Below are 25,059 nucleotides of genomic sequence, written 5' to 3' on the forward strand. Positions count from 1 at the left end.
TCAATCACATGCATGTGTGCAGGACAATCTACGAAGTTCACGATGAATTTATAGAGAGAACCATGTCCCATTTATGCATAGGAAGGCTTTTGCGATCATGGTATCTTGCATTTTCTACATCAGAAGGGCCATGGATTTCCACATGCATCCAGTTTTTCCAGCTCCTTTTTCTCCGGGCGCCGTGCGCCGAGCCTCTCTATCCGCTGGAGAACCATATAGCGGGGAGATATCCTGTACCGATATTGCTGTGCTGAGAGATCTGATTTAGTAGAAGGATTCAACCATCGCATCTTTGTGGGTCGTGTTAATCGCACTGGGGCCGTTGCCCTCGCCGAGCCGGAAGACGGATTCGACGACAGAGAGCTCCGTGGCTGTAGTATCGAGACCTAAGATTGAGGCGTCAGCTTACTCTCCATATTCATCCTGTGTTGCCTTGAACGTACCAGTTACTGCCATCCAGTCATTAACCACCATTCCCGCGCCCACCACCGCGCTCCCCCGGTTCACGCTTCCCGCCACAAGTGGCACCTGCAGCAAGCTCGACAGCTCATCTTGATCCTGAATCGAAGTCTTCGGGTGCACGATGCCGCCCTGATTGCTCAGCGCCATATAAGAGCCCGTAAGCACGTTATCCGCAATCGTCTGCCGGAAGACCTCCACGCCCAGCACATCTGCTATTATCTCCTCGGTTTCTCTCTCGATGTCTGGGTGCACGAGGGCGACGTGGTCGTTGCAACATATCACGTTGCCCAGGGCCGATAACCTCTCTTCTATTCGCTGGATTTTGACGGCGTCGGGTATTGAATTGCGGAGGTGCTGGAGTTCTTGGTCGGTGGTTGTGGTGGGGACTAGGAGGCCCTTCTTGTTGCTGGAATGCGGGTTAGCCTATGATCATTTAAGGGTAATGGATGTAGCACCGCAACAGCAGCCATAAAAGCTTCCTAGTACTTACCCAGCTGTCAACCGTCCCACTATTCTAGTGCCTGCTATCGTAGCATGGCAAATCGGTATGACGTCTTGGAGTTCCGCTTCAAAGACACTGTCGCGCAACCATGTCAGTAACTATATCACCTGGACAAAATCGCATCTTCGCAACCCGCTCAAGGCGGGGCGGTGGTAAACGCACCTGTAAAAGTTCTCCGAAGCTCCTACTGCAACAATCGCATACGCATTCGTAAGAGTCGCAAAGACACCAACTCTGCAGGCTCCAGCATTAGCATTCCCGCGTCATGTAGTAACAGTGCCTGGATGGCGGGGGCAAGCTTACTCGTTGGAATTCTCGAACTGTGCGCGGACCGCCATGATGCTTGGGTCTCCGCGAGTAGTGATATATGCTTCTGTTTGTAAGGGTTGCGAGGAGGGCTTGAGAGAGAAAGGTGGTGGTAGCGGGCTGTGGAGAAGCAGTTGTTTGTGGGCGCAAAAAGTTGTGTGAAGCGGGGAGCTTTTATGAGCGGCGACATCATCCCGCTCGAGACTAGCGCCATCCGTGGATTCGACTCATCGTGACTGCGTCGGCTCCGCCACAGCCTCAGGCACAAATCCAGTCACCGAGTATCCGCACTATGACTGTTCACTGGTAAGTCATCGAGTTTCGTGGCGCGGCTTCGGTGGCTGTTTGCGCGCTCCTCGGCATCGCTTCTAGAAGCCTGAGACAGCCCTCTTTCCAAGTCCAAGCCACGCGGTTAGAGCCTCGCGCTTGGGGCATCTTCTCGGCACCATGCATGAGCTCACGAGCCATGCCAATCTTAACTCTTGCGCCCTACCGTGTCGCAACTCGACTCGCTCTTCAAGGAATATGGTGTCTTGAGAAGGCAATCGTTTGATTTTGCGCCTCAGTCGTAAGCTCGACGGGCATAGCTACAATTACAAGATCCTACCGTCATTAAAGACTAACACTAGGAGGGCGTGCGCTCATGGCGCTCTGCCCTTTTCCAACCTGGCTGAACCATCCTGGCTCGCTCTGATATCCGGGTGTCCAAATTCAAAGGGGAAACCCAGTCTTGTACAAGACATAGATCTAGAAATGAAAACGCCCGCTAAGCTATGCTATGCAGCTCAAATCGCTCGGAACGCGCATGCCACCGTGCTATCGAAACAAGGGAAAATTTGTACAAGACTGCGTAACACGGGAGAGACTCGGAACGAAGGGAAGTCCATCGTAGAGTGCATCAAATCGTGATACGTGGGTGGTAAGAAATACATGATTAAAGGACATAAGTGGCATGGTCATGGTCGTGAATAGGCATTAGAAAAGGAATCTCGTGTGGATGTGGTGGTTTGCGGATAGTGGTAGATGACGGAGAACGAGATGCAAAGTGGTTGCTGTCGTATGGGGAACCCCAAGGGCAATAGTATCCAAGGCTTATGACATCTTGGAGGCAAGCACGGCTAAAGCGATCTAACGGTATGGTTAGCATGGGGTAGAGTGCACGGAGACATCCCGGACTTACAATCACTCCGATGAGGAGTGTCCCAATTCCGGACATAATTCGATTTAAATTGCGCCACCACATGGCTTTCCGAAAGGTCTTGTCCTCTACAGGCCCAAGCTCTTGTGCAAGTTGGCGCTCAAGGTCCATTTGGCTGGGTGTTGGCTCTTGCACTAGATCCGGGTCAGGGGGTAATGGCAGGAACGACGCAATCATCCATGCTAGTATAAGCGTTAGTATGGAGTACAAAGATCGGGGTTATGCGCAGGTAACCGGGTAAGAGCTTACCGAGGGGGAAAATAAAGCCCAAACAGAACAACAGGATCTGCCGGTTTTGACGACTGAAGAGCATCGAGCCCAGGGAATCGTCAAAAGAGGGTGCTTTCCAAGCGCTAAGCCGGGCTTGACTCCGCCGGTCTGGCCGGAGGTGGGGAGTGAATGGTTCCGCCAGAGGCCGTCTAGCAGGCCCAATTACGTAGATCTCCTGCTCGAATGGGCCGTCAGATATTGATACCGTGTCCGGCTGGGATATTCGTTGGTGCGGCCGATTGCGCGGTCGGTATATGCTCAGCGGAAAGTTGCTCTCTGAAGGTGTATTCGTTCGCCCGCTATGCGCCGTTGGCACTCGAATGCTCTCGGAAGACTCAGTTGACGACTCCGGAGCGCCCAAAGACGTGCGTTCGCCTCGGCGATAATACACCCTGCCCCTTTATTAGCCTTTAATCTACACACCAACACCGCTTATCAAAAGCATACCTAGCCCACGCTGGAATGGTGTTCGCGATGAAAGTGGAGAGGTCGGATTGCGACGAGCTGGGACGGGATGACGTCGTCGATCGCGAATCACTATCATGCCTCCGCAGGAACGACCGTTTCATCCGCAGTGGTGGTGATTGCAAAGGTGTTATGGTGTCATGGCGCTCGCGCTCATCGGAGTCCCTTTCGTCGCCGGAGGGCCGTGTTATGGGGGAGAACAGAGGAAGTGGCATCGCCACTGACGACTCTGTCATCTCAGAGGAGACATTGTCCGAAGACGAAACGCTCCCCACTGTCTGCCTCCTCCTGGGTATAAAGGCCGGCCCCGGTATGCCATTGTCATCTTGCGAATGCGATCGCGCGCTAAACGAATGGGAAGCACGCCCGATTGATCGAGAGCCGCGCTCGGATTCGGATGGTATCGTCGAAAGCTGCGAGCTCCACTGATGCACCTGCGAGGCGCGATTATTCATTCGGGAAGAAATGGTCGGGAGGTCTTGCGATTCGGCCCATAAGCTACTGGCTGATGGTGCGCGAACGACGGGATAGTGAACTCGAACTCCGCTCGCGAAAGTGGCTGTACGCGCTTCATGAAGAGTTGGTGAAGGGTGGGAAGACGACCTCGGGCGTTCGCTATAATAAGAAGTATCAGAATATGCAAATGATTCTGTCGACTCCTTTGCTATAAGTCGCCGCGGTGCTGTATTAGTAGATGAAGCCTGCTTCTTCTTGTGTGATCCAGACGACGGGGTGTATTTGTGGCCTTTGCCTGAGGGTTGACTGACGCTGGACGAATGTCTCTTGTGCTCAGCCTCGTAGGTGGGGGACGATTCCGCGGATGCGGTCGAGGCAAGCGACGCGGCAGACGCTCTTGGTGTTAATGCGTGGCCCTCAAGCGGGTCGTCGGCACCGGACGAAATGGAAGGAGTGACAGCCCGAATAGTAGACTTTTGCGGAGGAGACGGGACCTCTTCAAGAACGTCCAATCCCCTTTCTTTAGTAAAGAAGTCAGGCGGCGGCGAGGACGGGGGTGTGCTGCCTTGGGAAAACCGACTGGATGATGGTGAGAACGAAGAGGCCACCAAAGTGTCCGCGTCCGACGCCCGAGTTGACGTCGAGTGTCTGATTGCTTTCTTGTGTTGCAGGGGTTTTGGGTCCAGGGTCTTGCTTGATTCAATCTTCGCGACGGCATTGGCGACGACGCTCTGATCTGAAACACGAGAACCCCTGCGCTCGAACGCATACCCTGGCGCATTACGAGGTGGTAATATTTGAGAGGGCTGGCTTGGGAAGGGCGTCTTTGAATAGACATCTGTCCCGGGGTCCTCGACAATGCGGATGGTTGGGCCGGAGTACTGATTAGTTTCCGAGTTGGAACGGTCATGGAGAGGCCTTCTGGGAGAAACATTTCGCGTCGTCGGCGGAGAGAACTTTGGAGCGCGCGCAAGCGGTGACGAAGATGGAGAGGCTGATGATGCTGGTGTGCGCCTGTCCGGTGAGGACATGCTGAGGTGGGCAGTCGTGTCGTGAACTCAAATCCGAGAGTGCGTGGACGCGTTCCGCTGATATGTGAGACGGGTCATTAAGACAGGTAGGAAATATGATAAAAAAAGAATAATAAGGAATGTGACGAAATGTCAGATGCAAGGAGCGACAAAAAACTATACAGACAGGTCAAAAGAGTGACAAATGGGCCGCAAAGGCATTAAAGGTTTGAAGTTTTGGAAAAGAAGAGACGGGGAGTGGGCAGCGACTGTTAAAACTCTCAGGAGACGGTGGACGCAGGCGAGCCGAAAGAGGCTCGCAGCTGCAGCTCGCGTCTGCAGGTGCAGGCCAATTGCCAGCTCACGGATCGAGCACGAGCCTCAGGCAGCTGTGCGACCTGTTTTGCGCAGAGTATCCTCTTTGGATATAATTTGCGTCTTTATGATCTTCCTATGGCATCTGGAGATGATTCCCCGTGCGGTCCGGCCGCCAGTGGGCGTTTCGATCGCTCCAGGACGTCCCCTCAATCCCAGCGATGCGCCCCTTATCGAATATCGATAAAGAGGGCCGGTGGGCGCGCGACGCGTTGTGGGCGGCGTGGAAATGAGGAGATAATTTTGAGGGACCACTGACGTCTGGGCCACGGGCCGTTGAGCGGCCTCCGGCGGCCGTCACTGGACGCGTGCTGGCCACGGCGTGAGGGCGCGGGCTGAGCGATGCAGGGGTCGCGTCCACGGGGGTGCTCTGGGGCCAAGGGTTCCTCGCTCGAACGGGCGGCTGGCGTGAAGGGATCGATGGCTGGGATCGGATGCGCGGCGGAACAGATGTTCCGGGCGCGGGCGCCTATCGATAGCGAATGCGGCGGAACTGGAACAATCGCATGAGCAGGAGCGGGGTGTGCTATAAAGAAGCCGGCAATGCCTTCTCTCCGCCGACTATAGCACCGCGCCTCGCGACGTGTGCTGCTGTGCGGCCTGTTACGCCGTCTGAGCGCACGCAATGCCGCCGCCTGTCAAAGGCTGGAGGGACCGTCTCAGCGCATTGGGGCACATGTACGAAAAGCACATCAAAGGCGGTAAGTCGCCGTCCATTGGCCTGCGCGTCTCCCTTTCTCTCAAAACGCCCGCACGACGCATCCAGCCTCCACTTCTGCGTGCTCGTTCTACAGCACTCGTCTCGAATAGTCCATGACGTCTAACATGCCACCAGCCCCGAAAGCGCCGGCCATCTCACCCAGCGCTGCGGCTCTCCTGTCGGTGCGTCCCGCGCTCTCACGTTTCACGCGTCCGCCCTGTCCACCATCTCTCGCCCTATCGTACGCCGTGCATTGAGCAAAATGGACTCGACACTGACGGCTAGCTGCAGGTCGTCTTCACGCTCATCTACGTGGTGCCCTTCTATCTGTCCCCTGCAACACGGCCCTCCCCACAGCTTACACGCGATGCGCCCTCGTCGATACGCGCTCGAGTGCGAGCGGTTACCTTTTCGAGCGTGCTCAGTGTTGGCCTGACCGTTTTCGTGCTGCATCAATACGGTGATGCATCGGCACAGGAGATCCTCAAACTGTTTGGCTTCTGGCCCATCTCCCTTCTGGACACAGCGAGGACACTACTACTGGTAGCGATCCTGTTCGCCGGCCCTTTGTTCGAACGTGGCCTTGTAGACGGCGGCTTGAAGGATTGGATAAGAGGTAGGCATGTATACCAGGTACTTAGCAGCTGGATAGGCTACAGGAACTATGTCGTGGTATGTAGACCGAGCATGCCGCACATCGGAGCAGTACTGAAGGATTCTAGGGCCCTGTCAGCGAAGAGCTAATCTGGCGGTCTTTGATCATCCCACTCCATGTGCTCGCTCACTTCTCGGGCAAGCAGATCATATTCCTGACGCCGCTCTACTTCGGCATCGCGCACATCCACCACCTGTACGAGTTCCGCTTGACGCATCCACAAACGCCATTGCTCCTCGCCGTGCTACGCTCACTCTTCCAATTCACATACACATCCCTGTTTGGGTTCTTCGCCGCCTTCGTCTTCCTCCGCACTGGGAATGTCTACTCGGCCATTCTAGCCCATACCTTTTGCAACTGGATGGGCCTTCCGCGACTATATGGTCGAGTCGGAGTGGAAGCTGGCGAGCCCATTGGTCCTCCTGTTGCTGGAAATAAGAATGATGACGATGATGCTCCTCGCTACCAGTCAAAAGGAATTATGTGGACGGCCACGTACTACATGCTGCTTGTTGCTGGCGCGGTGGGATTCTATTGGCAACTATTTCCATTGACGGAAAGCAACCATGCATTGCCGGTCATCCTGAGGGAAAAGTGAGCCGCGGACGAGCTTGGTATTCAATGTAGAATATTTATACCAAAGTTAGGGTATCTCTCCAAACCACTTAGTTCGTTCTTTTAAGTACAGCTACCGCCCACCAATTATCCTTCTCATACCCCGCCTGCACGACCTCTCCGCCCGCCTCTTCAATATCACGTTCCAACTCCCCCTTTTTATACAGGTGATAATACCGTAGGAATGTCTTATCCTCGGCTTGCTTCACTGCTCCCTCCTCAACCACCTGATCTCTCTCCTCTTGACCCTTTCCCTTCTTCGATCCCTTCTCTTTCTTCCCCTTCATAACCCACGGCACCATGACATCCTGCTCGTGTCCTTCATCCCATCCTCTCCGACTATCTTTCTGCTCCAGAGCCCAGACGTAGATCAGCGCCTTACCACCATCCCTACTCCCTTCAGCCGACGGAGGCCGCAATAGATCCAGTACAGCCTTCACAGCCTCCACCCGTCGTGCTGGCGTCGACAAATGGTGAATAACCGCTATCGAAATGGCGAAGTCGAAGCTGTGCGCTGGATGGGGCAAGCTTAGGCTGTCTGCTACGATTGCGGCATGTGGCTGATGCTGTTTTGCGATCTTGATGAGATTTGTGGAGCTGTTGAGTGATTGGTTAGACAGAGAGTGGACGAATTCGAATGTTACATATAGTCACAGGATCTGATAGAGGGCATACCGATCTGAGCCTACGATGAAGATGTTGCGGTTGACGGCGAGATACTTTCCATTCCCGCAGCCTACGTCCGCGCCTACAGAGCCGTCGGGGAGTTCTTGTAGGAAGCGTTCGACTATCGGCCAAGGCTTTGGGGTGTTTGTTAGTCATACAAGGGTTGATGTTCCCTTTTTGGGGGCGACGCACACCTTGTACCGCGTGGAGGAGAAATGGGAGGCGATTTGCTCGTAGACGGAGTGGACGTGCTGCTCTTCGTAGTCTGCGCCTTGGGTGTCTGATTCCGCCATGGTCGAGAATATGGGAGGCGGGAGGGAGGGTTGTGAGGTTTTTGGTGGAGTCTTGGTGGGCCAATGATGGGAGGGTTGCCAAGACGCTAGGTTGGGGTTGGGTTGAACCTCTGCGTGGAAAGGAGCAGAGATGGCCTCCTTCACAGGCTCCTATTCATGTTTTGAATCACGATCAGACAGATGACTTTGCACAAGATCCTTGTTTATAGACTCCTTCGCGCCGCTAAGAAAGCCGATGACCTAGCGCAGAGGCCGGGAACCGGAGTCAAGAATTTAGCCACTACACGCCTAAACCGAGGACGAGAATGTCAACACCTCACCTTGTCCTTCGCATTGGCGATTTCTCAGGTTCAGTTGAGACAAGCAGTATCGAAAACGGATTCCTATGCTTCCGGTATTGGCGCAATAGCTACGACTTTGGATAAACGCCCTTCACCAAGAGACTGATTACATTGTATTGTTCTTGCAAACAAGCACGCGGCTCTGCCATCCGAGCGCAGAGCGTCTGCGCCATCAACCACCACGTCTGCTTGCAAAGGTAGAATCGGTTCTTGACCTCGAACCCGCTGAAGATTCATAAGACGCCACCTGACGACGATGCGAGAGAGAAGGAGCGGGTGGAGTAGAGACAGGATAAGTATTCTGATTTCCAGGCTATTTTTTTTCTATGTGCGAGTGCATCCAAGGCCGTTCTGACAAGCTGCAAAATTTGTTGTTTCCTTCCTTATGTTTCTTCTTACTTCACCATCCGGCATGTTTCGTTCCACAATGATAGGCCGATGCTTGAAGGCCCTCCCCTATTCAGTCATGCCCCAGCTCCATCTTTTGTTTCTACTATACACAATGGCATTGTTGCGCTCTGGGTGGGACAAAGGGCACAATGCATTCGCTCATTACATATCAAACCACTGGAGAGGAGAAGAGGAGGAAAAGTGACTATTCTATTCTTACGCCTTCCTCAGTTTTGCTACTTTGGAATTGTCTTGTTAGCATACCGATACTTTTTCTTCCTTCATCACGCTGCCTCTTGTAGATCGATATACTCCATCATGGCACATAGGTACCCATTAAGGTCGGCGGGTGTCCCGGCTCCTGCCCCAGCTGTTCCTCCTCCCCGTCCGCGACAGACACAAACCAACCGCCAAAGGCACTTCTGCACCGTCGCGAACAGAATCAGCAAGAGATGGCCAATCACCCGCAATAAGAAAAGGTGCAGAGGCCTCGAACGCGTTGCAGGTACGCACACTTGCTACCAGCTTTCTACCATGCAGATCCTCCTCCATCTCCCTAAATTCATGAATTGGCTGAACGAGCATCAGAAAGCCAATGCACATGGACTGATAGACTGGCCCTGCGATCCAAACCACCTTGACATGCAGCCTCCGAATCCGGCGAATGCTATCGTCCCGGCTACCGCTATAGGCTGTGTGTCTTGCCTGATGAAGGACTTGGTGAGTGATTACTGGGGCCAAGTAGATCTTGCGGCAGACGGGACTCCGAATCCTTTTGACGCTGGTCAACAGCCAATGATGCCTATTCATCGGTTAGCTAAGCGCTGGTACGCTCCCCATGTTGCAGCAACCGCTTCTGCACTAAACAGACAGTTGGCGATTGACAGAAGAGATGCTCTGCAGTATGCAGATGACTTCTTGAAGATGGTATTGGGGCATATGGAAGAGACGATTCCCCGGACGTAAGCCTTCTTCCTCATCATTCCCGGATTACTGAAAAAAAAGTATGGTGCTAACAACCTCACAGAAACACCAATCGCATCGACCAATACAATGCCCTCTTCATGCTCGAATCCCAAAATACGAGCCGCTGTAAATGCCACGCCAGAAATACCCAGCCAGCTACCCCGACAATAGGCATCGAGAATGTGTGGCCGACCCCCAGGCAACCAGGCGACACTATAGACCACGCCATCTGGGATGCCTGCAACTATGAAGTGACCATGGCGTGCGCTCACTGTGGGCAAGACCGCACGCACACCATCGAACGCCGCATCAAAGCCGCTCCGCAGTACCTTCGCGTGCAGTTTGACATCCACGAGAGAGACGATGAAGGCAACGAGGACCAAGACATCGACGGCAACAAGATGAAGAACATGGGTCCCCAGCATCAGGACCCCGTTCCCATCGACTCCATCATAGACATAACCCAACACCAAATGAACACCACCACGCCCCTCCGCTACAAGCTCATTGGCGTGGTCTATCACCACGGAGAATACGTCAATGATGGACATTATCTGGCGGCTGTTACGTGCTACGGTAATAAGAAGTACCTTATTGACGACGACGATATTAGTGAGGAAGCGCGTCGGGACAATGACCAAGACCCCCTGACAGTCAATCCGATGGGGTGGTATCGGAATGATCAAAATTACTTGTACGCTGTTACGCTGTGGTATGAGAGACTGAGTAATCCACGGCCGCTCAATTTGTAGGATTTGGCGCCGTGACAGCATTGGTAGATAGCATAGGTTTGATCATTTTTCATTGCTTGCATGCTGCATTCCATGTTCTTTCTATTCCCCGATTAGATCTAACCTCTATTCTGCATTACCGTTTTATTTTCTGTCCGCAAATTAGATATCGCTTTTGGTCAAATCTCCTTTCTATTTGTCTCTATTTCCTCAGCTATTTCCTCAGAATTCGTGTTAGTTATCATATTCTTGCCCTTCGCGCTGAAAAGGTAAGTGTCATTTTACTTCACATCGCAAATTCGTTGATGCGGAAAAAGCCTCGCTTCCAAGCTTTCACTCCATCTCTATTCGAACAATGGCGCATAATACCTATTGTTTGCGTCTTCGGTATAAAGAAGTCCAGCATGAAAATAGAACAATAGAGTGTAGCAATTAGTCTTTGTGATCTGAATGAATGCCATTGTCTTCTGCCTCAGTCTATCTTTTGCTGCCGTCCTCTCTTTAGACTGCGCGTCAAACTTTCCACAGCCTTATCGTTTCTCCCCGTCCTTTCTCGTGTTCTGCAGCAGGTCTGCATAGCTTTCTCAATCCACTTTACACATAGCAGAGCCAATTTCAAGCACTTATTGTTCTCAACATGGCGAACCGCAGACCAGGCCTGAGATCCGGCGGCTCACTCAATGCCCTAAAGACGGAAATGCAAGCTGATCGAGACCGCTTCGTAAGTCCATCCACCATCCCCTGAGTTACTCCAGGGCCCTGCTAACAAACTCCACAGTCCTCCCGCATCCAGAAGAAATGGCTACCACTCCGACTCCGCCCCAATGCCGCACAGCGCCGTAACCGCCTCTCAAGAGGCATCGTCAACAACGGAGGCTGGCGCTGCTACCAGAACGCCGTCTACCAAGCACTCTTCCACCAGCCCATCTTCCTGAACTGGATCCGCGGCCACAGACCCACAGCAACCAGAACCCACGACCCCGCAGGCTGCACTCTCTGCCGCCTCCGCGGCCTCGTAGAGCGCTACTGGGGCCCGCAGAACCCCTACCAAGCAATCGGCAAGGACGAGCGTGCCAGGCAGATCGGACGCGCGGCCGCAGCAGATTCTGCCAGCGGCGACTTCACCTACGGACAGTATGCGGACGCGAACGAATTCTACGAGTGGATCCTCAGCCAGATGAGCCAGCCGGGAAAGGACGTCTGGAACGAAGAGCATCGAGCCTTGTACCAACTCGACAACTACGTAACACTTCGGTGCCACGCATGCAATCAATCGCGCCCCAGCCCGCGAACCTCTAGCTGGGGCATCGCGGAGCCCATCAACCCCACCCAACACAGCATCCAGGACGTGCTGGACCACTACTTCCGCGAAGATGTGACGGTGAACTGCTCGCTCTGCGGCGCGCAAAATGTGCCGCATACACGCGTTACCGAAATCGAAGCCGCGCCGCAGGTTTTGAAGGTGGCTGTGCGCATCTTCGACTTCGACGAACAGTGGCATCCGACGAAGAAGTACCAGCCGCTGCAGATTCCCGAGGATCTGGGTTTGACGCAGAACCAGCTGAACAAGGAACTGCCGCTGAGATATAAGCTGAGCAGTGTTATTGCGCATGGAGGCCAGGGCGGACATCGGGATCATGAAGATGAGATTGAAGAGGTGGACAAGCCTGAGGAAAAGGAGGAGGAGATAAAGAAGCCGAGGGGCGAGGCTGTGGAAGTTGATGAGAATGACCAGGAGTCTGAAGTAGAGGAAGAGGACGATGAGACGAGCGTGCTTGATGATGATGAGGTTGCTGATGACGAAGAGGAAGAAAAAGCAGAGGAGGAAGAGCAACTCACAGATACCGAGATGGTCTCCGATGACGAAGAGGAAGAATCCCTCCAAAGGCGATCCTCCGAATCGCCTCTTTCAGATGAGCCTGAAGGCTTACTGGGAGACGTGGACGCAACCTGGGATTTCGAAACCTTCGACACCCCCAAAACGCGCACCGCTGAAGAAGAATTCGGAGACGACTTACCACCTGAACTACCTCTCGAAAAAGACAATGACGAAGATCAAGTCCAAAGCGACGAAGCCGAAAGCGAAGCCGAAAGCGAAAGCGAAGACGAGGAACCCATCAAGCCCACCAAACCCACCAAACGAAAGCCATCCTCCTACGGCCACTACATCGCCGCCGTCCGAGGTCAGCGACCCGGTCCCGAAGACGAACAAGAAGTCAAGGAGCTCCCAACGACGAAGCGCTCCGGCGGCTGCCTCAAGCCCGCCAACGTCAAAACAGAGAACTTCTTCCGCATCTCTGACGCCACCGTCACGCGGATCACGAACCAGCAGCTGCTAGAAAACCCGCAGCGGCCGACGATTTCGTTCATGCGAAGAGGCTATCAGGTGTATGTCATGACGTATCTGCGGCAGCCGTTGACGGATAAGGAGAGGAAGTTGGAAGATATGGAGGTTCGAGGGAGGATGAAATTTTGAGTTTGAGTTTTTGGTGAACTTTGGGGGTTCTGGGCTAGTTCTTTTTTGTTAGTGGTTTCATTGCGATGTTAGTGTATTATTACTACTTTCCTATAATGGATTGTGTTACTTCTCTTTCCATGCCTTCTCGATGCGTTTCGCGATGTGTATCTACACTAGTGTCAGCTGGATGAGCTTTCGTGAGAGAAGCTCGAAGCCAGTCATCCGTTATGTGCTCCTGTCAGCGGCTCCGTGTGCGCCAGAATGTCGCTCCTATTCTCATCTGAATTTTAGCTGTTCAGCCCAATGTATTCTGGCCTCGGTACCTTCCCTCATCCACAGTTTGACTTCTCCCAAGCCTAGAGCACCATGCGAGCGTAATTTGAAGAGGACCTTCTATTACTTACATTGCTTCAAGGAACCGTATCACCCGTCCGATAGAAAACTAGAAACGACGAGTGTGAAACGTATCCCAGAACATAAACTACCAGCCCGATGATCGTAACAATCCTGAGGTGAGCGAGACCTTCGGTGGAGACCGAGGGTATGAGGAGAAATATGACTATAGTCCCAATACAGAAAAAGACGACTAAAAATCGCCTGAGAGCCTTCATGGACCGAGACTCCTGTGCATATCTCTCGAAGACGATGGAAAATAGAACAAAGGAGTAAAGCGAGAAGAAACAGCCAAACGGCAGAAAGTTCCAGAAGTGGGTATGTGGCGAGAGGTACAAAGCCGGCTCTACGAACTTGAGTGAAATTGTAAGTAGGATGACGTTACCGTAGAGAAAGGTTACCAGAATGAAATTGATGAAACTGTCCATCCACGGCGCCTTATAGTAGTCGCGGCCGGGGTCGTCAATACATGGCTGGGATCCATCAGCCTCTGCTGCAATGGCTGTGGCCCCAGCAAGGTTATGAAGCAGCGTCGTGCTTTGGAGTTCTACGTATTGAGCCACTATTCCTTGACTTCCCTCCACTGATTCTAAATGCATATCGAGGGTGCTTAGCAGACATGGCACGCGACAAGGGGGAATAGGAAGAGCTCACCCGTGAAACAACTCTCTATTATCGATATTAAAGGTGCAGCGAGGAGCACAAGTGGCATGACTTGGCCATAGGTCCACTCTCGAGCTTCCTCGTCCTCTATATCGACGTCTAGACGCCCGATATACCATAACCTGCTCACACCCCACATGAAGCTTATGAGCAGCCACCAGACCTTCGCGCGTTGCTTAGTTCGGAAAACTGGTTAGGAACACCGAGGCGCACTCACCTCAAACATCATTGACGTCCAGAAATCTGTTAGTGTACGCCACGTAAGGTAGAAAGCTAGCAATGGGCGATAGAAGAAATGGTTTGCGAGGCGAGATGACAACGACTCCCTCTTTGTCCAAGCATGAAGTACGCTCAATGCCCGAATAAATTGGCGACCCGAACGAGTTTGCAGACGCGACAGGATGTTACTTGGGGGCTTGAAAAGACGGAGTAGGCGAAATACCGTTCCAAGGCTGAGTAGAAGTACGGATATAACCATATATTGCCGACTCGCTCTTAAGTCCTTTTTGCGAAGTCGGTGACAAAGGTCTCCGTCTCCTTCGTCCAAGTACAATCCGAGATCATAGTGGTCCAGATAACAGATTGCATAATCGCTGGGTGAGGGCCGTATTGGGGGGTTTTCTTGGCAGCTGGTTCCGTAGACGTAGTGACCTGTAGGCACAAAACCTACGAGTAACATTATGGCCAAAGCGCCCAGACAAACTGCCCGCCAGAGTCTCCCGATTTTGTGATGGTATAGTTGGGATCGGAGGAATGTTAGGCACGACATATGGGTCACTCCGGCGAACCAGGCGAGGTAAAGAAGCTTCTGCCAGTGGTATGTTGCTAATCCACATCGCAGCTGTGAATATCCGCTCACAAGTATCGAGAGTCCATTTAGCAGTTGGAGATCCGCCATAACGAGCATCGCCTAGATTTGTTAGATATGTTGTTCGGCGACCGAAAGCGCGCTTTGTAAAAGATCACCTTAGTGAGTCCTCGATGAACATGGCGGGCTCGCTGACTCATATGCCGCCCAGTATTCTTTCGTTTTCGTCTCCTGTTTTCGAGGACGTGTACATCGATTGGGTTCGGTGAGAAGCTCTCATCATCCGGGATATTATCTTGCTTTGTAGGATCATGATAGGGTCCTACATCCGGTTCATAGGCCTTCAGGTAGAAAATTACAACAACGACCAAGGCGAGGCCGGCGGTAATGGTATAACCGAGTGAAACCTGCTCTGAGTTAAGAATACATAGAAGAGGCTCCCGAGATTTAGAAGACTAACTCCAATGCCTGAGATATCCGGATAGGGTTGTAGAGTATCCGGAAAGTCAGAGCAATCGTAACGGCACCATTTCCTGGCCATTGTGCTGGTGAGATGAAGTTGAGAAGGCTACAGCGAAACTCAAGAGATGAAGTATAGCTGAGCCTGTTTCTTTTCTTAGCGAGTAGGAATAGATTGCAGAACGCCACCAGAGCTCAACCAAACCTGGCTTGCCTTCGATTGGCGCAGTGATGGGGGAGATTATCTAAATAAATTAACTTGTGGCAATAAGCGCGAGTAATCACTTAGCGTAGATAGTAAGTCAGATAAGTTAACTTAGAGCTTACTTACAACTAAGCTCTAAGTAAGAAGTTATTACTTATCAAGTAATTACTCATTATCGCGAATTAGCTCGCGAAACCCCTTTCACTGGATTGGCGTATTAGAAAGGAGGCTAAGTGTAAAGGCGGAAAGCTCCGTGTCGAAAGCACATGGCATGGATATGGAACGGTGGATTGGAGTTCATTGACGGGTTCTCGAAATGGCGGTGTTTTGGTTGAACTGGCAAACAGAGTAACTGACCACACATCGATTCGTCGCCCTCGGACTGGGTATCCTATCCCTTCTCTCCCCTCTTTCTTATCGCCCTCTCCTCTCCTCTCCTCTCTATATTCCTCAATTCCAGCCCAGGGTATCATACCATAACTCCACCATCCCCCACCCCCACTGCGCGCCCTACACCTCCTCTTCCCCCTTCATTTCCCCACCTTCTCCTCCCACATAACATTCCACCTCCTCTTGAAAACCTCAACCGTCTCCGCCGTACCCCTCCCCTTCTCCTTCTCCTCGCGGTTGATGCGCGTCGCGGCCGCGCCGACGCCGATAGAGAGGGCAAACAGCGGATCGAGGCGTCTGTGCGTAAAGCATGGCAATTAGCTTCTATTTAGATAGCGTAGCGAGCGAGCATAGAGTAGAGTAGGGAGAAGAGTGTTGTTACTGGTAACTGACCTTGAGATGATGTAGCGGGACGCCATGTTAGTGTGCCGTGGTGGAAGTAAGGTAGCTGTGAATGAAAGCTTCAGAAGGGTGTGATCGGCGGGCGGGATGCTATTTGGAGCTCGCTCAGATGCGAATTCGCCGCTCTGCAGGCAGTCAAAAGCTTAAGATCATGTAACGCCTGACGCGGCTGTTCTGCTCTGTAAGTCTGGGGCGGTGGTTGCAGTGTGGATAAGATAAACTTTCTCGAAGCTCAAGCTCGCGCACGCCCCGATCGGCCTCCCGCCGCCCACCAAACCAGCCGAGGCCGGTCGCTTCCGGGTAGGGCTGGGGAGCTTAACCCCACGATGGCGGTGCGGGCACACGCAGGTACACGCAGCGGCGCTGAGACAGCACCACAGCCGTCCCATTCATTTCCTGTTGACTGACAAATTAGATTCTATGCCTTTCTGCCACACAGGAGGTGGGGACAGCGAGCATTCGCGGATGACTTGTCCGGTCAGCTTGCCCTATGGCGTCATGGTTTCAGGGCCCGACTGAGCCGCAAGTCATGCTGGGCGGTCAGTAGATACCCAAGGTACCTCGCGGACATGCTTCACCAAGTGCAGTAGGGGAAAGGAGGTTCTCGGAGCATGTCCGGTTCGTTTGAGCTAGGTAGGTCAAAGTGATCAAAAGTACAGAGCAACGCAGGCAAAGAAGACAAGAGAAATTAACCCCTTCAGGCCATAGCTATCTATTTCAAAAGCCCGTTGTCTGTCTGGATGCTGGTGCCTTGCCCGTCCGTCAGACATCGTGACAGCAACCCGTAGAGCCTGTAGCCTCCCCAGACCCAGATATTGCTTGCCTATGCTGGGCCCAAAGACACTCGCAGCTCGCTCACCCCTCCTCAGTCGCGCAAATGCTAGAATAACATGGAAACTGTGTTGTATTTCTCATTGAAAAAGTACCGCAAATAACCAGAACGCCCGTTGTGTTCCCCACGCCCCTCGATACCGAAAGAATATCATGGAAAGGAATGCCGGGAACGGTCGACGTCTCTAGTTCGTCTCGCCGAAGGTGTTCTCGCCCGAGTACCTGCGATAAAGTCAGCGAAACCGTTCTGCGGAGCTTTGGGGGTGAGTGCGACATACGTGATGTAGAGGAAGCCATCCTCGTCCTTGTGCTCCTCGTATATCGAGCTCATGAGCGCGGCGGTCGGCGGCAGCACCTCATCGACGAAGATGAAGATGGCCTTCTCCGGCGAAAGCTTAATTCGCTTGCGGATGACGTAGACGAACTGGCCCACGGTGAGATCTGCGGGGACGAGATATTTCTTCTTGTCGATAGTCGCGATATCCGACTTCTCGACCTTCTCGCAGATGACCTGTCGCGCTGTCAGCAAGCTGCACTTGGATCTCGTAGCGGTCGCGCGGGCAGACGTACCGGGATGCGGTCGTTGTACTTCTGGCGGATGCGCTCAGCTTCGGCCTTGCGCTTCTCGAACGGGTGCTCGTCCTTGAACTTGGAGCGCATCTTGGCGGGCTGCTGTGGATGTGCGTGTGTCGAAAGTGGTTGTGAGATAAAAGCTGGAGAAGCCTGACTCTGAGAGTGGTGCGGGCGTGAGAGAGTGGCGGTGGAGGTTAATGTAGGAGGGAGGGTTCGCAGCGGTGAGAGGGACTTAATGTAGGCACCAGCAAGAGAAGGCGGGGCGCCGCGTGCGAAATCGCTTAGTCACCCGTGCGACCGCCGGCCGTTGGGCTGCGCTTGACGGCCGTGAACTGTGGAACATTCACAGAGCAAGACAAGCCGCGCTTCAGAGGTGAACAGCCTTCCAGACAGCGCTTCGTCGCTCCCCTGGCACCGCCCTTTGTCTCGACGCAGCGACGAGTGACTCTTCTTTGTATGGCTGTGCTGACCCCAGCCCCGAGCCTCGCAAGTCACTCGCTCAGCTCCTCATGACCTGGGGTGACCGCCGACCGCCTATTGACTCATCATATATACGATGCTGAGATATTGCTATACTTCTCTCTGGATGTAGTACGCCTCTGATGAGGCTCTGTGAAGCTGTAGATATGTGGCGTTGGTTTGCAGGCATCAGCGTTTGCGTGCTTGGTCCAAGGACCGAGACAGACGCATCCACGACATACTACTCCGTCCTAGCTCGAGCACGCATGAGTTTCCCGTTTGATATTGCTTCATCAAAGCGATTGTCTACCTAGGGATCCCAGCAACGGACGTCTCCTTTCATGCCCAGCTGTCTTCCACGTGGAATACATTACACAAGCAGAATACATTACATCAGCGGAGTGCGGACTTGTTTGCACCGTTTGCCTCCACCCAACACCGGACCTATCGGTACCTTGCATGCTTCCACCATGGTGTGATGCTCCGACGACTTTCCACAAATCTTACCCGCGGAATTACTCTGTAAAAGACAACATTTTCTCTCGCTGGTCTTTTTTGACCTCCCCCAATGCTCCCATCATAACCTCCTGTTCAATCCGGCCACCAATTGCTCCGCCATGCCGCTCCCCAGACCCTCCTCAGCCCGCCTCGTTCGAGCTCTCGAGCTCCCCCAGAGCTATGCGCCACCGGGGAAGTTGCACCCAAATTTTTTCAATCCCCGTAGACTGAGACTGGGGCCGACCTTCTTTTATTCCAGACAGATCGCAGGATCGCGGCGATGCATGTCAGAGGGTCCTCCGAAGGCCAAAGCGAATCCATTGGAGGAGTGGCGGGACCCGAAGCCCAGCAAATGGCCGAACAGGATACGACTTCTGATGGTGCCCTTCATTGGCGCTATAATATACTCCATGGTGCGCTCTTCTTTCTCACACTTCCCAGTCCCGAAACCTAATTCTCCCCACAGTACACAGATGAGCGCAAAACGTACACCGAGCCCCCCACCATCGCGGAGAAAGATGCCCTCTCCAAGCGCGAAAACGGCATCTCCGAGCACTCGCCCATGCGCCTCCGCATGGAGCAATTCATCAAGCAGCACCAGAAGCAGATCGTAGCCGAACTAGAAAAGGTAGATGGGAAGAAATTCCAGATCGACACCTGGCAGCGCCCCGAGGGTGGCGGCGGCATATCCTGCGTGCTCCAAGAGGGCAATGTCTTCGAGAAGGCCGGAGTAAACACATCAGTAGTATACGGCCGGCTCCCGCGCCCCGCCATCCAGAAGATGCGCGCCAACCACAAAGCGCTGGACCCCGCCGTCGACAGCCTCGAATTCTTCGCCGCCGGCCTGTCCATGGTCCTACACCCCTCGAACCCCATGGCGCCGACCGTCCACCTCAACTACCGCTACTTCGAGACCGCCGACGAGAAGGGGAACACAAACGCCTGGTGGTACGGCGGCGGCTGCGACCTGACGCCCTGCTACCTCTTCAACGAAGACGCAATCCACTTCCACAAGACGATCAAGGCGGCCTGCGACAAGCACGACCGAGCCTACTATCCGCGCTTCAAGAAGTGGTGCGACGAGTATTTCAACAACAAGCACCGCGGCGAGACGCGCGGCGTAGGCGGCATCTTCTTCGACGACCTTGATGACGCGGAAAAGGACCAGGAGCAGCTCTTCGCCTTCGTGCAGGACTGCTTGTCCGCCTTCCTGCCCTCGTACATCCCGATCATTAATAGAAGGAAGGGCATGCCGTTCACAGAGGCGCAGAAGCAATGGCAGCAGCTGCGGAGAGGGCGGTACGTCGAGTTCAATCTTGTGCACGATCGCGGGACTGCGTTTGGATTGAATACGCCCGGTGCGAGGGTGGAGAGTATTTTGATGAGTCTGCCGCTCACGGCGAGGTGGCAGTACATGCATGCGCCAGAGAAGGGAAGCAGAGAAGAGAGGCTATTGGAGGTGCTCAAGAGCCCCAAGGAGTGGGTGTAAATATGTACCATTACATGTATATGAAAAGCTCGAAAAGTGAATATAACGTTCTAGCATAGAGGGCTCTCGGACTTTGAGTTTATGACCAGCGTCAAACCTGCGAATCTGTCTCTGAAAGGGTATTTTCACATCGCCCATATGCTACACATATCTTGATATTTGACTTTTAGTGCTATATCGTTGGAGGGAAGATCTCGTCTCAATGGTCCCTCAGCCTTAGCCGGCTCTTGTCGGCTCCTCACCGACTACAGTCCAGCCCGAAGTCACTGAATATACCCATTTGCCTTCAACCACTCCCGCACCACACTCTCATCCCTGCTCCTATACTTCGCATGACTACGGATGGTATCGTCGATAACATCCAGACCCTTGTTATAGCCCCTGGTATCCTTGTCCTTGAAGAAGGCCGCAATCTCATCCGCGATCTTATCATCCGCAAACTTGTTCAGTCCAAAGCGGAGGAAGCGCTCCAGCACCACCATGTTACCTGAGAGCGTAGGGTGGACATGGCTATCCCAGTTATCACGGACGAACTTCCACACTTCGATGCGCACCTTGGCGTTGCTGGAGAGCGCAATGGTGCCAGAGTGCTTGTCTTGCATGGCGACCTTGTCCGAGAAGATGAAGGAGAGGAATTCTTGTGCGAGCTCGGGGGTCTGCACACGGCCGAGAGAACGAAGACAGATCTCCTTGCCGTCGATGGATGTAGTGGTCGAATACTCATTCTGGATGGCCTTGAACGCAGACTCGCCACGCTCTTTGACGGCGATCGAGAAGACTGCCAAACGGAGGGACGGGTTGATCGCGGACTTATCCTCGCCAGACACGTAGAGGTCGAAGCGTCGCAAGGCTTCTTCGACGATTCCCTTGTGGCCGAGGACGCCAGCAATATTTATTAGTAGAGCGCGCAGTTGGCCGATCAGGAAGCCTTCGCCTTGCTTGAACTCCCAACCGACCTTCTCTGCTGCTGGAGTGACCAGCTTCAACTCGTACTTCTTCAAAGCATCGCTGATATCCTCGGTGCCGGAGAATACATTGCGAACATTGCCCAGGTTCGTGACGATCTGTGACCAGACTCTATATGCCCGTTAGCGCAACCCAGGCAGGAAGGTGCGTGACACTCACAAGTAGTTTGTCTCGTCCTGGAAACGTTCTACAAGTGCCAAGAGACCAGGTGTCGAACCGTAGCCAGCGATGGCGTTCGCGTAGGCGTCCCCAACAAGCCCAATCTTGTCCTGAACGGTCAAGTGCTCTCGGGCTTCTCCGAGTTTCCTTAGGCGCTCTGGTGGGTAATTTGTCCTATAGAAGCCCGTGAGGTTCTTGTTCAGCTGATAGAATGTGTCGTCCACTTCCCGAACCGTATCCTCCTTCTGCGTCAACGCATTGACTTTGTGAAGTGATGCGGCATTAGCGGAAGACCCAGAGTGCAGTCCGAGTGGAATCCACCAGACAGTCTCATCCTCCTCGGGCTTGGCATCACCCGCAAGCAGGAAGCGTTGTTGACGAAGACCGATTTGACCAGGCTCTTCAGCAACAGTGACTACTGGGAATCCAATCTTGCGAATCCAGTTATCCATGAAGCTGTTAACATCCTGGCCTGATGCCTTGCTGAGTGCCGACCAGAGATCGTTGGTGGTAGCGTTCGTGTACTGGTGAGCCTTGAGATAGTCCGCCACACCCTGCAGAAAGGTCTTCTCGCCGATGTGGGAACTCAACATGCGAATCACCGAGCTTCCCTTGAGATAGCTGATATGATCGAAGATCTGGTCAACTTCGAGGCCATCATAGACGGGAACCTCGATGGGGTGAGAGAATCGTAGAGCGTCCAGTTGGAAGGCTGTTTGGACAGATTCAGTCTTTGGAAAGGGTGGTTAGCATGCAGGAGTCAAACTACCTCGGGATTTTGAACGTACAACAAACTGTCCCCAAACGTTCCAATCTACAATGTCCGTCAATGAAGATCCTCGTGACCAAGCTAACAGTACATACCAGGGTATAGATGGTCGATGGCGAACCAGCCAACCCAAGTGGCGAAGCCTTCGTTGAGCCAGAGCTCGCTCCACCAATCCATAGTGACCAGGTTACCGAACCACTGATGAGCGAGTTCGTGGGCCACGACGTAAGCTACACGATTCCGATAGCTGTCTGCGGACGTCTTCTCGTCGAAGAGCACGGCGGTGGTCCTAGGACGAGGTTAGATGTATTGGAGTGTTGCTGATGTGGGGCGACTGACCGATATGTGATGAGACCCCAGTTCTCCATGGCGCCGTGTGACTAGGAAACATCGGTCAGTTACATGCACAGGGAAGTAAGGAAGGGTGTACGTATGATTGGCTAACGAATTAGCACCATTCATCGCACGAAAAGGAGTGTTTGGAAAAGGGAGTCACTTACAAACTCGTGAACAGCCAACAGGTCGACCTTGGGAAGCGGGTAGTCGATCTGGAACACCTGGAGGGACGGTTAGAGGATCCCCCACGTCGCTAGAAGCATTCTCCGTACCTCCGAGAAATAGTCGACGATCTGATGACAATTCTCCAAGGCGAACCGACCCTGATCCTTCAGTCCGCGAGTAGTGTATACCCTCACGGGCAAGCTCTTGCCGTTATACTTGCGCTTCGTGAACGCCTCAACATATTCGAAGTCTCCAATAGCCCACGCGAGAAGGTATGTCGACATGACCGGGGAACGCTTGAAGACCACGGTATGGAATCCCTCCTTCTTGCTCGGCTTTGTCTCCTTCTCTGGCACGTTGCTGAGTGCTACCTGGTCTTTTGGGATTTCGATTTCTACGTCGAAGGTCGCCTTCAGGTTCGGTTCGTCGAAGCAGGGGAAGGCTCGGCGGGCATCGCAGGATTCGAACTGAGTGCTGAACATGTAGTGGAACTCATCGTCCTTGGCCACGGAAGCAGGGACTTCGCCCTTCGGCTTGTACTTGGAGCGGTAGAAGCCAGCCATGATCTATACTGTTCTCAGCAATTCCTCGCGTCTGCGTCGTCGCATCTAGCATACGTTGTTGATGGTACCCTGGAACTTCAGTGTAAGGACAGCCTCGCCAGAGTATTCAATCTTCTCCCCAAAGTCAAACGTCACACGCTGGCGCTTCTCGTCGTACGTAATGTCCTTGGCCTCGTTCACAGCCCTCTCCGTCTTGAGCTCCGCGCTATGGACCTTGAGCTGATGAGAATTGAGGATAACGTCATTGAATCCATCGTCCTTCTCGATATCGGTATGGATGGTCACAGTTCCCTGATAAGTGAAGTTTCCGCCGAATTCGAGGTCGTGGAGGGAGATGTTGTAATGCCAAGGCTTGATCCTGTTCATCCCTATTAGCGCATGCATCAATGGCGCACGCCATCTACTATGGGAAGATCAATGGCAGCTGTGAGTCATGACGGGGCCTATATCTTTGCCCAAGATGCTGCTGGTGCTGCTGTGTGACGGGACGCTCTAACTGACCAGCTTGGGAGAATATCTCTATCTGACGCCATGGCGATAAAGCTACTGTTGGCCTCCGAAGAACAAGATCTAATCTGCCTTCCAAAAGTTGTAGCTCCGACCGCTGCTCTGGTAGGCCTGGAACGGAATTGCGCACGTGGGGTGAGCTCTCGAGCTCTGGGAATGCAGCTCTGTTTGTTTGCGCGAGTGTATGTTGACAGAAAACACGGAGCTGGTCGGGCGAGAAGCTTTGTCCAGAGCTCGGGTCGAGAACAGCGTCTCGAGAGAAGAGAAAGGGCGGCCAGTTTCGGAGAGGGGTCGGAGTCAAATGCGGAGTGGGTGCGGGATTCAATTGCGTGAGGGATGGTCGGTCGACGCAGGTGACACGGCTGATTGCCCCACGGTCCGACCCCGCGTTAGCGTCAAACAGGGCAACGCTGGTGACGCCTCCAGGGCTCTGATGCAATATGGCGAGGTACGTAGAACCCGCAAACTCCGCTCGAGTTGGATATCTAACTACGGCTCTTGCTGCTCATGCGGTTGGATTCTACGATGTCTGATTCTGCTCGGAGTTTTTTCACAGTCAATCCAGCAGTCGAGCCGGAGCTCCACATGCACGCGAGCAATAGACGGGCGAGGCCGTTGCATTAGGAAGGTGAACAGCTCTGCCTTCGTAAGGCTATGCCCACATGGAGCGGGTCTTGTATGAATCGGCCCTCGCCTACAATGTCCGATGGCGGTATCGTACACCGAAGCCAGCCCCGCCTATTCCAGCTCTTGTTTTGGCACAAGATGACAATACGATACAAAACGAGGAAGATAAGAGACAAATTACGTGCAGAATCAGCCCCGACGCCATATAAATGCTTCCAAGTGCTTCCAAGACCATGCGCCGTTCCATGCTGCCGAGCTAGTTGTCTCTAGACCCCAAAAACTGAAAGAAGCTCAGTCCAGACGTACAGTCGTGAAGCAGAATGCCAATTATACATCATGTTTCTCTGCTCCCATGCTGGCCAGTCTCGACACAATTAAATCCGGATCAAGACATCCAAGCAGGGAATTCGCCATTCTTTTTTGCCCACGAGGCCCTTTACCCACTCATAGTTCACCCCTCCATTTAGTCCAGACACTCCAGTGCTCTTATCGCGTATCCCGTCTATGGCAGTCTTGATCAGCGCCTGTGCCGTGTTGTTCGCCGCCTGCGCAAAGACTCCGGCGGTCTCGAATATAGTGTCTCGGAAGGGCGTTGTGCCATTCAGAGCGAGCTCTGTGGTTTCAGAAGAGAGCGGAGCCTCGAACCATGGGGTGTGGAAGTCGAAGAGAGCTACGACAAGTATGAAGAGGAGGAGCGAGCAATAGACGCAGGGTCGGTTGAGGAAGTAGGTCGCCGAGATGAAGAGGACGAGGTAGACGGGTGAGGCATTGGTCCTTAGCCTTGCTAATCAGTACACGGGGCTTTCCAGACAGTGGAGAGCGGCTTACAGAAAGAAGAGAACTGGTATCCAACTTCGGAGGCAGAACATCGTAGCCTCGTGTGCGCTGACACACTGAAGCGGCGTAGATGCGGAGGCTAGTCGAAGGAGCGTAGAGTT

General features: G+C 53.4%; 12 protein-coding genes across 12 annotated transcripts; 5 read left to right on the forward strand and 7 right to left on the reverse strand.

Annotated features, from left to right (window-relative positions):
* Positions 1–64: 64 nt before the first annotated feature.
* BU26DRAFT_523650 (eukaryotic translation initiation factor-like protein 6) lies at positions 65–1,587 on the reverse strand. The gene is made up of 5 exons (XM_033830093.1): positions 1,268–1,587; positions 1,127–1,198; positions 953–1,039; positions 444–868; positions 65–386 (listed from the first exon to the last, which is right to left on the reverse strand). The coding sequence occupies exons 1-5, from the start codon at positions 1,300–1,302 to the stop codon at positions 265–267; spliced, it is 741 nt and encodes a 246-aa protein (XP_033678314.1). The 5' UTR covers positions 1,303–1,587; the 3' UTR covers positions 65–264.
* A 775-nt stretch (positions 1,588–2,362) lies between these two features.
* BU26DRAFT_437302 (uncharacterized protein) lies at positions 2,363–4,690 on the reverse strand (the record flags this gene model as incomplete). Its single annotated transcript, XM_033824228.1, has 4 exons — positions 2,363–2,398; positions 2,451–2,650; positions 2,718–3,130; positions 3,186–4,690. 4 exons carry the CDS (start codon positions 4,688–4,690, stop codon positions 2,363–2,365), a joined length of 2,154 nt encoding a protein of 717 aa, XP_033678315.1.
* Positions 4,691–5,563: 873 nt separating this feature from the next.
* On the forward strand, positions 5,564–7,088 carry BU26DRAFT_523652 (Abi-domain-containing protein). The gene is made up of 4 exons (XM_033830094.1): positions 5,564–5,745; positions 5,880–5,926; positions 6,036–6,416; positions 6,467–7,088. Exons 1-4 carry the CDS (start codon positions 5,670–5,672, stop codon positions 6,995–6,997), a joined length of 1,035 nt encoding a protein of 344 aa, XP_033678316.1. The 5' UTR covers positions 5,564–5,669; the 3' UTR covers positions 6,998–7,088.
* BU26DRAFT_570014 (S-adenosyl-L-methionine-dependent methyltransferase) lies at positions 7,065–7,973 on the reverse strand (the record flags this gene model as incomplete). The annotated part of the gene is made up of 3 exons (XM_033833959.1): positions 7,065–7,611; positions 7,669–7,814; positions 7,875–7,973. The coding sequence occupies 3 exons, from the start codon at positions 7,971–7,973 to the stop codon at positions 7,065–7,067; spliced, it is 792 nt and encodes a 263-aa protein (XP_033678317.1).
* A 1,265-nt stretch (positions 7,974–9,238) lies between these two features.
* Positions 9,239–10,422, forward strand: BU26DRAFT_609383 (uncharacterized protein; the record flags this gene model as incomplete). The annotated part of the gene is made up of 2 exons (XM_033835919.1): positions 9,239–9,666; positions 9,732–10,422. The coding sequence occupies 2 exons, from the start codon at positions 9,239–9,241 to the stop codon at positions 10,420–10,422; spliced, it is 1,119 nt and encodes a 372-aa protein (XP_033678318.1).
* Positions 10,423–11,038: 616 nt separating this feature from the next.
* BU26DRAFT_581439 (cysteine proteinase) lies at positions 11,039–13,449 on the forward strand (the record flags this gene model as incomplete). The annotated part of the gene is made up of 3 exons (XM_033834491.1): positions 11,039–11,122; positions 11,180–12,853; positions 13,333–13,449. 3 exons carry the CDS (start codon positions 11,039–11,041, stop codon positions 13,447–13,449), a joined length of 1,875 nt encoding a protein of 624 aa, XP_033678319.1.
* A 2,135-nt stretch (positions 13,450–15,584) lies between these two features.
* Positions 15,585–16,519, reverse strand: BU26DRAFT_523653 (uncharacterized protein). Its single transcript, XM_033830095.1, has 2 exons — positions 16,171–16,519; positions 15,585–16,074 (listed from the first exon to the last, which is right to left on the reverse strand). The coding sequence occupies exons 1-2, from the start codon at positions 16,194–16,196 to the stop codon at positions 15,918–15,920; spliced, it is 183 nt and encodes a 60-aa protein (XP_033678320.1). The 5' UTR covers positions 16,197–16,519; the 3' UTR covers positions 15,585–15,917.
* Positions 16,520–17,195: 676 nt separating this feature from the next.
* Positions 17,196–17,670, reverse strand: BU26DRAFT_534292 (autophagy-like protein 8; the record flags this gene model as incomplete). The annotated part of the gene is made up of 3 exons (XM_033831210.1): positions 17,196–17,232; positions 17,289–17,521; positions 17,581–17,670. 3 exons carry the CDS (start codon positions 17,668–17,670, stop codon positions 17,196–17,198), a joined length of 360 nt encoding a protein of 119 aa, XP_033678321.1.
* A 958-nt stretch (positions 17,671–18,628) lies between these two features.
* Positions 18,629–20,101, forward strand: BU26DRAFT_543477 (uncharacterized protein). The gene is made up of 2 exons (XM_033831696.1): positions 18,629–18,953; positions 19,007–20,101. The coding sequence occupies exons 1-2, from the start codon at positions 18,660–18,662 to the stop codon at positions 20,027–20,029; spliced, it is 1,317 nt and encodes a 438-aa protein (XP_033678322.1). The 5' UTR covers positions 18,629–18,659; the 3' UTR covers positions 20,030–20,101.
* Positions 20,102–20,131: 30 nt separating this feature from the next.
* Positions 20,132–23,524, reverse strand: BU26DRAFT_115888 (aminopeptidase-like protein). Its single transcript, XM_033819445.1, has 8 exons — positions 23,042–23,524; positions 22,532–22,990; positions 22,424–22,480; positions 22,263–22,303; positions 22,019–22,212; positions 21,943–21,968; positions 21,155–21,885; positions 20,132–21,106 (listed from the first exon to the last, which is right to left on the reverse strand). Exons 1-8 carry the CDS (start codon positions 23,369–23,371, stop codon positions 20,293–20,295), a joined length of 2,652 nt encoding a protein of 883 aa, XP_033678323.1. The 5' UTR covers positions 23,372–23,524; the 3' UTR covers positions 20,132–20,292.
* A 434-nt stretch (positions 23,525–23,958) lies between these two features.
* Positions 23,959–24,665, forward strand: BU26DRAFT_523656 (uncharacterized protein). Its single transcript, XM_033830096.1, has one exon. It carries the CDS (start codon positions 24,157–24,159, stop codon positions 24,328–24,330), a length of 174 nt encoding a protein of 57 aa, XP_033678324.1. The 5' UTR covers positions 23,959–24,156; the 3' UTR covers positions 24,331–24,665.
* BU26DRAFT_581444 (uncharacterized protein) lies at positions 24,371–24,990 on the reverse strand (the record flags this gene model as incomplete). Its single annotated transcript, XM_033834492.1, has 2 exons — positions 24,371–24,901; positions 24,950–24,990. The coding sequence occupies 2 exons, from the start codon at positions 24,988–24,990 to the stop codon at positions 24,496–24,498; spliced, it is 447 nt and encodes a 148-aa protein (XP_033678325.1). The 3' UTR covers positions 24,371–24,495.
* Between the last annotated feature and the right edge of the window lie 69 nt (positions 24,991–25,059).

This window comes from Trematosphaeria pertusa (genome assembly GCF_010094035.1).
Source record: "Trematosphaeria pertusa strain CBS 122368 unplaced genomic scaffold BU26scaffold_17, whole genome shotgun sequence".
NCBI classification, from domain to species: domain Eukaryota; kingdom Fungi; phylum Ascomycota; class Dothideomycetes; order Pleosporales; family Trematosphaeriaceae; genus Trematosphaeria; species Trematosphaeria pertusa.

Excerpts from the sequence above, each read along its gene's own strand:
- BU26DRAFT_523650 (XM_033830093.1), bottom strand. The coding sequence starts at position 1,302 with ATGGCGGTCCGCGCACAGTTCGAGAATTCCAACGA. Across the intron at positions 1,040-1,126 it reads GCTTCGGAGAACTTTTACAG|TGTCTTTGAAGCGGAACTCC; the intron begins GTGCGTTTACCA and ends GTTGCGCGACAG. Across the intron at positions 869-952 it reads GTGGGACGGTTGACAGCTGG|CAACAAGAAGGGCCTCCTAG; the intron begins GTAAGTACTAGG and ends CCCGCATTCCAG.
- BU26DRAFT_523652 (XM_033830094.1), top strand. The coding sequence starts at position 5,670 with ATGCCGCCGCCTGTCAAAGGCTGGAGGGACCGTCTCAGCGCATTGGGG. Across the intron at positions 5,746-5,879 it reads CGAAAAGCACATCAAAGGCG|CCCCGAAAGCGCCGGCCATC; the intron begins GTAAGTCGCCGT and ends ACATGCCACCAG. Across the intron at positions 6,417-6,466 it reads GCTACAGGAACTATGTCGTG|GGCCCTGTCAGCGAAGAGCT; the intron begins GTATGTAGACCG and ends GAAGGATTCTAG.
- BU26DRAFT_523653 (XM_033830095.1), bottom strand. The coding sequence starts at position 16,196 with ATGGCGTCCCGCTACATCATCTCAAG. Across the intron at positions 16,075-16,170 it reads TCCCGCTACATCATCTCAAG|ACGCCTCGATCCGCTGTTTG; the intron begins GTCAGTTACCAG and ends CTTTACGCACAG.
- BU26DRAFT_543477 (XM_033831696.1), top strand. The coding sequence starts at position 18,660 with ATGCCGCTCCCCAGACCCTCCTCAGCCCGCCTCGTTCGAGCTCTCGAG. Across the intron at positions 18,954-19,006 it reads GCGCTATAATATACTCCATG|TACACAGATGAGCGCAAAAC; the intron begins GTGCGCTCTTCT and ends TTCTCCCCACAG.
- BU26DRAFT_115888 (XM_033819445.1), bottom strand. The coding sequence starts at position 23,371 with ATGCATGCGCTAATAGGGATGAACAGGATCAAGCCTTGGCATTACAAC. Across the intron at positions 22,991-23,041 it reads TCCAGGGTACCATCAACAAC|ATCATGGCTGGCTTCTACCG; the intron begins GTATGCTAGATG and ends AGAACAGTATAG. Across the intron at positions 21,886-21,942 it reads ACGTTTGGGGACAGTTTGTT|ACTGAATCTGTCCAAACAGC; the intron begins GTACGTTCAAAA and ends CCCTTTCCAAAG.
- BU26DRAFT_523656 (XM_033830096.1), top strand. The coding sequence starts at position 24,157 with ATGGAGCGGGTCTTGTATGAATCGGCCCTCGCCTACAATGTCCGATGG.